This window comes from Syngnathoides biaculeatus, chromosome 8 (genome assembly GCF_019802595.1).
Source record: "Syngnathoides biaculeatus isolate LvHL_M chromosome 8, ASM1980259v1, whole genome shotgun sequence".
NCBI lineage: Eukaryota > Metazoa > Chordata > Actinopteri > Syngnathiformes > Syngnathidae > Syngnathoides > Syngnathoides biaculeatus.
Genome location: NC_084647.1, coordinates 6,484,918 through 6,495,294, shown reverse-complemented (window position 1 = coordinate 6,495,294; position 10,377 = coordinate 6,484,918). Strand labels below are relative to the sequence as shown.

The 10,377-nt window shown below is 46.3% G+C and overlaps 2 protein-coding genes across 8 annotated transcripts in view; one reads left to right on the top strand and one right to left on the bottom strand.

Moving 5' to 3' along the window:
- Positions 1–99: 99 nt before the first annotated feature.
- tyr (tyrosinase) overlaps positions 100–10,377 on the bottom strand; it is a 22,229-nt gene continuing 11,951 nt past the window's right edge. For 3 of the 7 annotated variants that reach the window (XM_061826997.1, XM_061826992.1, XM_061826998.1), the window contains exons 3-9: positions 9,314–9,415; positions 7,880–8,952; positions 6,946–7,800; positions 5,290–5,506; positions 2,451–2,598; positions 2,179–2,360; positions 100–2,100 (exon numbers count right to left, since the gene is read on the bottom strand). In XM_061826997.1, the coding sequence (XP_061682981.1) occupies positions 1,853–2,100; positions 2,179–2,360; positions 2,451–2,598; positions 5,290–5,506; positions 6,946–7,773 (1,623 nt within the window). In that variant the 5' untranslated portion in view covers positions 7,774–7,800; positions 7,880–8,952; positions 9,314–9,415 and the 3' untranslated portion in view covers positions 100–1,852. The remainder of the gene's footprint in view (positions 2,101–2,178; positions 2,361–2,450; positions 2,599–5,289; positions 5,507–6,945; positions 7,801–7,879; positions 8,953–9,313; positions 9,416–10,377) is intronic. The other 4 variants (XM_061826994.1, XM_061826993.1, XM_061826995.1 and 1 more) reach the window with 4 other exon arrangements.
- Positions 5,491–10,377, top strand: part of grm5b (glutamate receptor, metabotropic 5b) — a 68,549-nt gene continuing 63,662 nt past the window's right edge. The window contains exon 1 of the mRNA XM_061826991.1: positions 5,491–5,511. The gene's annotated coding sequence lies outside the window, so the exon portion shown is untranslated. The remainder of the gene's footprint in view (positions 5,512–10,377) is intronic.

The following is a 10,377-nucleotide window of genomic DNA, read 5'->3' as shown; positions in this document are numbered from 1 at the left end:
AATATTCAAACTATATACAGTCAATCTTGGGTCCCTTGTGGAGTATGATTATGCAAAAGTTTCCTTTTTTTTTTTTAAATTGAAGGACCACATAGAACATGAGGCTCAGGAATGATTTTAATGTAGCAACTCACACACGCTTAAAGGGTCTGTGAAAGGTCACGTGCATTACGATCCTTTTAGCACCAGCGCTTCGCTCATTGTCTTCACTTGTGTAAAAACACGGTCGTTACCTTTTAAATTGGTTCATAAGAATGTCAATAATAATTACCATAATTTCCGGCCTATAAACCGCAACTTTTTTCACACGCTTTCAACCCTGTGGTTTATGCAGTGATGCGGCTAATTTGTGCATTTTTTTTTCTAACGGCCGCAAGGGGGCACTCTAGTGGAAAAGGTAAGAGCGAGACCGGTGGAATATATGTGCCGAGGAAGTGACTTTTTACCGGTCCGGCCCTGTTAGCGCTGCACTAGCGTGTTACTGCCGTGTCTCAGTGATTTGTAACAGTATGTTTTTTTTTTTTTTTTTAACCGGCCCTGTTCGTGCCATGCTAGCGTTAGCATGTTACTGCAGTGTCTCACTGACTTTTTACCGGTCCGGCCATGTTAGCGCTGCACTAGCGTGTTACTGCCGTGTCTCAGTGATTTGTACCAGTATGTTTTTTTTTTTTTTTTTAACCGGCCTTGTTCGTGCCATGCTAGCGTTAGCATGTTACTGCAGTGTCTCACTGACTTTATACCGGTCCGGCCATGTTAGCGCTGCACTAGCGTGTTACTGCTGTGTCTCAGTGATTTGTACCAGTATGTTTTTTTTTTTTTTTAACCGGCCTTGTTCGTGCCATGCTAGCGTTAGCATGTTACTGCAGTGTCTCATTGACTTTTTACCAGTATGTTTTTTTTTTTTTTTTTAGCGGCCCTGTTAGCGCAGCGGCACTTGCGTGTTACTGCGGCGTCTCAGTGATTATCAGTATGTCTTTTTTTTTTAACAGCTCAGTTAGCACGGCGGCGCTAGCCTCTTACTGCGGTGTCTCAGTGGTTTTTAAGCGTCGTTAGTGCCGCGGGGCTATCGTTAGCATTAGCGCGCCGGTGCTAGCATTAGGATTATCGCGGTAGCGCTAGCGTTAAACTCTCTATGTACCGTCTTTCTTTGTAAATATCTCGCGTTTCAATGTGGGCACTTGCGGCTTTTACACGGCATGTACCAAATGGTATTTCCTTTACAAATGTACTGGGCGGAGCTTGTAATCAGGTGCGCTCTGTAGGCCGGGAATTACGGTACAAATGTATTCGTAATTAAAACCCATTTCATGTCTGTATATGGAGAGTGTTAAAATTCAACAAACATCTTTTGAAGTGAGCTTACTCAAATGTGTGATTTTATCGTTACTGTTATTACTATTTTATTATCATTATTATTGTTGGTGTATTGTTCCATTACTATTATTAAGATGTGGACGTTTATAAAACTTGGTTGCCAGTGTGCAGGCGCGTGTATACGCGCACATCCTCACTGTATCTGATTCGTGAATGTTTGAAACACATCGCGAATGAATGAATCGTAGCTTGGGGTTTCCAAAATTCCGTGACGGTCGGTGCGCCCAAATCAACGTACGTATTAATCTTTATCGCCACTTGTGACGTTGATGCATTACATGACTTTTTCGCTTCATTTATCAATTCTGGTTTTGGTCGTCACAAAATGCGGCGAAGACTACAATCTCGATTTATATCACCTGTGATGTGATGGAAATAAGTTTGTAAATTTTTGATTCGGCTGCAATATGATGTAAAATTGGAAATCTGTCAAACGTCCCATTGTTGTCATTTAAACTCCGACGTGTGTGTGCGCGTGTTACAGAGTCGTCTGATACGAAGCCGAGCCTTCCTCCGAGCTGCTCTGGAGAAGCGGTTGCCGCTCTCCGAAAATGGAGGCCTGCTTCCTCCTCCGGCTCCGTCTCCACTTCCTCCTCGCCGCGACGGAAGCGGCCGCAACGGCGGCCGCGACGACCGCCCCGGCGAGGCCGGCTCCCAGCAGCCACCGCCAGATCTGCCGGGCCTGCTGCAGGTAGGGCGTCAGGATTTCTTCTACAAATCTCTGGCCTGCGGAGGCGGAAAGAACGACGCGAGTTCATACGCGCGAGGCCCAAACACGGAAAACCGGTGATGTTTTTGACTGACCCGGGTCCAGCAGATAAGCGTATTCGTATCCCATTGATTTGGTGGAGAGGAAATTGTCTCCGTTTCGATAGAGAGGCAGGAACGGCACCATGTAGTAGCCGTCGTTGTGGCCGATGGGCGCGTTGGAAAACGGATAGAGGCTCCGCTCGGGCTGGTGGGTTCGGAGCCAGCGCTCAAAGATGCTGTTCAAAAAGAAGATGGGTTGGTTACGTTGGATGATAGTCGAGTGAATAATCAATGAAGTCACGGAGGTTTTCTGCGATCCACACCACCTGTCGATGAAGGCGTGGTGCAGGAGGAAGATGGGGTCGTTGGCGGATCCCTGCACCGAGGACATGGAGCCGTTCATGAAGACGTGCAAGGCGTTGTGCATGGTGCTCTGGCCTCGAAGCGCCATGCCCGTCGCTGGGCTGGCAAAACCTGAGCGGACCAGAGACAAACGTATTGCGACACCTTCCTTTATAGGTCGTGCACGGCGCCATCTTGGAGGTCAAATCTCGCTGCTCTGCGCTGCGGGAGCCGTCGAACCAGAGCGGATTTTTCAAATTGCCCGAGAACTGTTGTACCGTCGGTTGTCGCAACAGACGAGACAGATATTCAAAGAGATTATTCTATGGAATACCAGCTGAAAAGGCCAGAAAATATCGATGGATCTCTGCAATTAAACGTGGATGGTGCCCAACGCCTGTGTAGCGATCGCTTCACTTCAGGTAGGAATTATTCTTCTCAAATTATCAAGAAGTATTGATAATAGCAAGTTAGCTCATTTGAGAGCAATGCGTATCAAAAAAAAAAAAAATGAACAGTCTGTCACAGCAGAACATGTGGCCGCAAGCACTTCCGTGTACATTTCGTGGAGACGACTGCGTCCTCTTTTAATTTTTCAATCATAGTTAATGAATGAGAGTTTGTGTAAAACCAGGGGTCATCTTTTTAAATATTGGTATTTGTATTGAATACCAGCTGAAAATGTCGACGGATTTCGGCAAAGGTTAACGTGTGGCCGAATACGCTTCCGCGTTCACGAGCCGTCTCCCCGTTGAGAACAGATCCAGCAACCAAGTATTTGTATGCGTCCAGACTTTTCTACGCTTTCAAACTCTTCCGTGTAAATCTCGTCGACTTACTCACCAGATCCACGTGTAGATCTAGTTGTCCAAGACCAGCAAAAGCGAACTAACAGTGAAATTTGTTATCGGCGAAAACATCAACTTCGGCATTAAATATGGCTCCTCTATGCCAAGCGTCTCTCATTTTTCCACGTACCTTCATTTATTATCACCCTCTAAATGTTTAACGGTATCGGACAAAACGGTGGCGTCGCGCTGTAAGACATATTTTCGTTTTGTCTCAACGGACGTAGCATTGAACTATACTTTGTCTGACCGGCAATATGGCGACGTACACAAAAGTCCCGTGATTTTATGACACAGGTGCACGAGTTCTATTACAACGACAGGAATGTATACATTGGCCATTCTCGCACTAGTGGACTTGTTCTGTTGAAAATATGATTATGTTTATTTTGAAAGACGAGCCCCAGAAATGTAGATCGGGTTAGTGTCTTTGGGAAAAGTTTTTTTTTTTAATTTTTTTAAATGCAAGGCAGTAAAGCCAATAACGCCCACCACATGAAAAAAAAATCAACATGTATTTAAGATAGTATGTTTTAAAATGTCGATTTTTTTTTTTTTTACGTTGATTTATAGATTTTCCATTTCCTACACTTCATTGCGATGTTCACCCTCATCTCGTTCTCTGAATACACAAAAGTTCTGTGTCTAATTTTGTGGCCTTATTTTATTTATTGAGTTTTGCTTGAAATATTTGGGTAAAGTGGGCACAAGCGCACACTTTTGGGGGGCCACTGACAGGACATCCTCCGCAATGGCAAGCAGGACGTGATTGAATGGTTGCGTAACTGAAACGAATTATGATTCTATAAATTCTTTTCAGCCTTTCCGACTGTGACTAATCGCAAGTCTAGCACCGTGCCGTTATGAAATGAAGCAACTTTTTTGTAAAGGAGCAATGCCCTCAACTGACACCAGTGCTAATTACAGTTCTTTAGATAATAATGCTGTAATAACATAAATTAGTCATACGGAAATGTTCCAAGTACCCGATAGTCCCTGGTCAAGTAATACCATATTTAGAACATTAAAATGCTTTCTGTCTTTTCCCTTGAAAATTAATGTCCTCAGTATGGTACTGTAATACTCCTGGAATTACATTTACTTCATCTTTGTTGCATAGACGGCTGTCAGAGTACATTATTTGGATGCGTGCATGGATGGATATCTTAACTTTAACCACACTGATATTAAAAAAAAAAAAAAAAAAAACCAGTATAGATCTTTCAGAAGAAATACAGTGATGTCTTGATTCTTGACCACAATGTGTTCCACAAAACGGTTCGAAAAGTGAATTGTTCAAAAACCAAATCGATGTTTCCCATTACAATGAATGGAAAAAGAATTAATGCATTCCAATTCTTTTTAAAGCATTTTTTTAGCTTTTCCTGATAATATACTGCATCGTAGAAATACATGTATAGTTTAAATTATTTATATAATAAAATAATTTAATACATTTATTTTTTGGTTAAGGTTTGAGTGCATCGCTGTATCTGTAGCGACTCGGCCTCCAGCCTTTTTTTATGAACAAAAATGAACTGCTTGCGCCGCGTGCATTATGTTATTTCCGGGTTTTGTCGGGTGCATTCGAGTACCGATCTTTGTTCAGAAGCAAAAAAATATCGTAATTTTCGTTCAAAAACCAATTTATCTGAAAACGGGGGACGTTCGAGAACCGAGGCTTTACTGTATAGATGTGTCAGGGCCTGTGATTAATTTTTCCCCCGACCTTTCGTGACCTCATTCCAATATAACGGGTGTAGGAAATGGATGGGATGGATGTTTTCAGCATAATGAATATCTGTCGCTGTGTGATCTTGCGAATGGACGAAAAATCCCCCTCTAGATTAGAGAGATTATCCCGAGGATTATGTTCACATTCATTTGTTAGCCATATGAGTAAAGTAATACAAATGTAAGAGTGTAATTGTGAAGGTTTTTGTCGCTGTTGTTGTTGTTTTTGAACTGATCTCACCCTCAAGGACGTTCCTGAAGCTCATGTTGGCGAATCGGTCCATGGGTCCGGTCTCGTACTCGCGGAGGCCCACGACGAAGTCCACGTCGGCCGACGTCGGGAGTCGCTGCACCCGGTTGGTGTCGTGGTTGCCGGGGTTACGCAACAGCGGTCCCTCCCCTGTGGCGTTGCACAGCGCCTCTCGATTGTTGTACTCCTCGGGCTGAGTGCAGATCACCTACGGTACGTATAAACAGCCCAAGTAATACAACATTTTTGCATAAACCCAAGATCTGTTTGTACCAAGTGAGGACTGAAATCAAGTTTTTCATCATTTTTGATGTGAACATAAAATCTTCCGAAGCGTAGATACTGTAATATTGTTGTGCTCTTCAACTAATAGGGACTGAGGCCTTCTGATTGACACACCCCCGTAATTGTTTATACTTGCTAATTTTAATAGTTTTGAACAGTACATACGACCCACAAAATACTAGCCAGCAATTGAATATAATTTTGAAGTTATTGATCAATACTCAAAAATAATAAACGAGTTGTGGATTATTTGATTGAGAAAAAAGTGCATGTATGCCGGTAAATTGATTGGATTGAACCCGGGATCGAACCCGGGACCTCAGTTGTTGGCGGCACGGTGGATTAGATGGTAAAACGCTGGGGTCACATTTCTGAGGACCCGGGTTCGATCCCGGCCCCGCCTGTGTGGAGTTTGCATGTTCTCCCCGGGCCTACGTGGGTTTTCCCAGGGCACTCCGGTTTCCTCCCACATCCCTAATTGGACACTCTAAATTGCCCCTAGGTGTGATTGTGAATGTGGTTATTTGCCTCGATGTGCCCTGCGATTGGCTGGCAACCGGGGTGTACCCCGCCTCCTGCTCGTTGACAGCTGGGATAGGCTCCAGCACTCCCTGCGTCCTGGCGAGGATAAGCGGCAAATAAAATGGATGGATGGATGCATGTGACGACTTGTAATTTCTACTGCATCCTTGGATAAACTTCAATCTCAACAGGCCACAAGATGGCGCTAATTCTGTCATCCATGACGGGTATTTCAGAAAGAGCTAAATCCATCAACAATAACAGCAAAAATCAAAACATTCTGCTTGAAAAAAATTAATTTGAGAGTAGGCGGGCAAACATGCGATGTCAGTCCATCCATTTTCAATAGCGCTTACACTAATTATGGTCAACGGGTGGGCTGAAGCCTTTCCCGGCTGACTTTGAGTCAACCAATCACCGGGCACGTATAATAAGCAAAAATCTATCTATCTTGCTCTCCCTCTTTTGATCTATCTATCTATCTATCTATCTCTATCTATCTATCTCTATCTATCTATCTCTCTCTCTCTCTCTCTTCTCTCTCTCTCTCTCTCTATCTATCTCTCTCTATCTCTCTCTCTCTCTCTCTCTCTCTCTCTCTCTCTCTCTCTCTCTCTCTCTCTCTCTCTCTCTCTCTCTCTATCTATCTATGATAAACGGTGCTCCAAAAAGACGACTGAGCTATTTTAACAGGACAAATAAGTGGAAAATGATCATTTTCACTTCGTTATATCGTTATCATCATCACTTGTGTTCTGAGCCAGGGTTCAAGATTTGCATCATACACACTTTACGCGGATAAGTTCATTCAAAATGACAACAACAAAAAATGAATCTTGCCTTCCACGATGAGAAGACGGAGGCCGGGCTGATGAGGTTGGGATCGAAGGGGCTGCGGCCCCCCATCAAGTTGTCCGTGCACACCTCACAGGTCTCGGCGTCCCTCCAGTCCCAGTACGGGATGGTGAAGTTCAAATCTCCCGTCAGCTTCCTTATTTCGTTCTCCCAGTGCAGCAAGTAGACCCGGTGCCAGGGCAGAAAGGCGGCGGACTCGTGGGCGAAGTCGATGTCCGTCCACACGTTCCCCGGACCCCCCAGGAAGGCGTCCCGCGACACGTAGTAGTGCATCCAGACGAACAGGTCGTAAGTGTTGATGTCGGCGAACGCGGGATTCTCGCCGTTTTCGCCCATCTCCGCTCTGGTCGCCGTCGCGATGACGTAATCGGGGCTGATTGTGTTCTTGGCCAGGTTCAAGTAGGAGATGAACTTTTGTTGGTCGGCGGCCGACAGAGTCAGGATGTTCCGCCGCACCGATTCCCTGTACTCTGCGCAGTTGGCCCCCCAGTAGCCGAATCTGCACTCGCCGCAGTCGAAACCGCCGTAGTTTCCCGCGCAGCGACAGGTCCGGTTGTAGAACGCCAAAGGCCAGCGCTCCCTATCGTCGATCCCGCTGTGCGGGTACTGCGGCCCGTGGGGCTCGTCCGACACCAGCGCCTCGGCGCAGAAACCGCGGCCCGACAGGGCCCCGCAGGCGGAGCCGTCGCCGTCCCACGCGGGGCAGCACTCCTTGGTCCGGAGGGCCTCGGCGTTGGCGCAGGGGCGGGGGAACTGGCTAAAGCAGACCCCGAGGAGGTCCAGGAGAAGCAGGACTGGAAACGCGGTCCTCATGACGAAGTCTTGGCACTCGGTCGGTCACTGTAACACCCGTTGAAACGGGAAAAAGTTACCCCAGCGTTGTCAGACACACGCAAACAAACAAATTTATTCCAAGTACCTTTTTGGGCTGCTTGAGAAGGTCAATTCCCCCTCCGAGCCTCCGGACCTCCTTCCACCCTCGCTCTCCTCACCCTGCCCCACCGTCAACTGCTCCCTCCAAACTCCCTGAGCCGGTTCAGGGGCCGTCCTCGGACAAAATGTGTGATCACACACGCGCGCCCACAACTTTTGCGTATGCCCCCCCGTACAAAAATCACATGCTTCGGATAATATTCCGGATTCTTTCGTTCCGTCTCGAGACCGGCTGACCTCTGCTCCACTACACCTCGGGCGCAAATGTGTGACCGGGCGCCTGGAACCAAACTTTTCATTGGTTCCCTGTTTATTCACGCAGGGTTGAAATGGCATTAAAAAAAAAAAAAGTAAAAATAAAATTAAAAGTGCACATTTTGTAAATGTACAGGTCAGGAAAAATTTTAGTCGTGGTACACAGAATGAGAATAAGAGTGAAAATGTGGTAATGAGCGTGCTAGTGGCTTTTATGAGGGGCCATTATGGACATAATTCAGGATTAATTGTCTCAGTATTCAAATGTCTCTAACACACTATTAATGATTCATTAATTAATGATTAATTTTATAAACTATTAAACACAATTTAGAATTTTTTTTGGGCTCATGAACGCTCGTCAACTGCTCACACAAACACTAATGAAAAGCTCTCCGACGCACGACTGAATGTCTCGCTGTCATAATCGCTCCTCAAACGCTCCCATTTATAATCATGTAACAATAAAATTATTCAAATATAACGCACCCACTCGTTGGCGGCACGGTGTCTCAGCTGGAAAGCGCTGGCCTTGCAGTTCTGAGGTCCCGAGTTTGCGTGTTCTCCCCTGTGCCTGCGTGGCTTTTCTCCGGGTGGGCACTCCGGTTTCCTCCCGCATCCTAAAAACATGCGACATTAATTGGACACTCAAAATTGCCCGTAGGTGTGATTTTTGAGACCGGCTGTTGTCTGTCTCTATGTGCCCTGCAATTGGCTGGCGACCAGTTCACGCTGTGCCCCGCCTCCTGCCTGTTGACAGCTGGGATAGGCTCCGGCACTCTTCATGACCCTTGTGAGGATAGGCTGCAAAGAAAATGGACGGATGGCGCCAACTCTTGCCCTCTGTACAGTATTTACATATCATGTATGAGGACTGAAATTATTGGACTTTTCAATCATTGTCGGGTTTAAACCCAACCGCTGGACTGAATATGAAAAATGAAGGTGACAGACGAGGTCTTCAATTTTGGCCCGTACGGGGAGAAACCGGTTCGGCTGACCAGCTGCGACTCCAGCACCCGTTCTGGGTCAGCCTTACAGGTGTCCCGCTTTTTTTTATTACGAATTTCTCAGGACAAAAGGCTACAAATTCAAATGGCGGAACAATAACAATTCCAAAAATATTATCAAGTAAACATTTTTAATCATTGGTGTTGAGGAGTACCAGCTTTGAAGTCAGCAAGGGGGTGCGTCACTCCTCAAGGTGTCGCTGGGTCACACTCCGGGTCACACTCTGGGTCACGCAGCCGCTCGCAAAGAGAATGATCTGGGCAAAGATGATAGAAACAAACGCGCAAGAAAACAATAATTCTAAAAATAATATGCTAAATTATTGCGTTGTAAGCTAGGTATTATTTTAGGTTGTGATTTAACAGGAAGTACTACCTGGAGCAGACAGGAAAGACTTTCTGTCGCATGCCTTCATACCTCCATCCATCCATTTTCTTTGCCACTTATCCTCACGAGGGTTGCGGGGAGTGCTGGGATCCTATCCCAGCTGTCAACGGGCAGTAGGCGGGGCACCCCCTGAACTGGTCGCCGGCCAATCGCAAGGCACATTGAGAAAAACAGTCGCACTAACAAACACACCTTGGGGCAATTTAGAGGGTCCAGTTAATGTTGCATATTTTTGGGATGTGGGAGGGAAACCGGAGTGCCCACCCGGAGAAAAGCCACGCAGGCACAGGGGAGAACACGCAAACTCCACATAGGCGGGGCCGGGATCGAACCCGGGTCCTCAGAACTGTGAGGCCAACGTTTTACAAACTGATCCACCGTGCCGCTCGGTACCAAGTTCAAAATAGAAGTTTTTCGGAGAAGTACAAATTTCAAAAAAATCCACCCCAAAGCGAAACATCCCCAACTTTTTTATGAAACGTTTATTATTAACCCTCAGTGACAATCGAGCGGAAAAATCGATTCACAGATGGTGAAATACGAGGTCCTTATCATCTGCAAAGTTTTGACAGCATAATTCAGCGATCATCAATAAGAACAACAAAATGAATGGACCATAGAGAAGCCTCTGAAAAGCGTCTTGATGAGCGTGACCGCGTGATTTGGCGTGACGCTCGCTCGCACAATGCGGGAATAGACTCGACCCCCCCCCCCCTCCTCCCGACTCGCGCACTCGGCCTCCCTCGGGGGGCTCACGGGGGCCGCCGTTCGGGCGGTCTCGGTCTGGAGGTTGGTACAGACCTCGAGACCGCAGAGCGGTCACATGCCGCC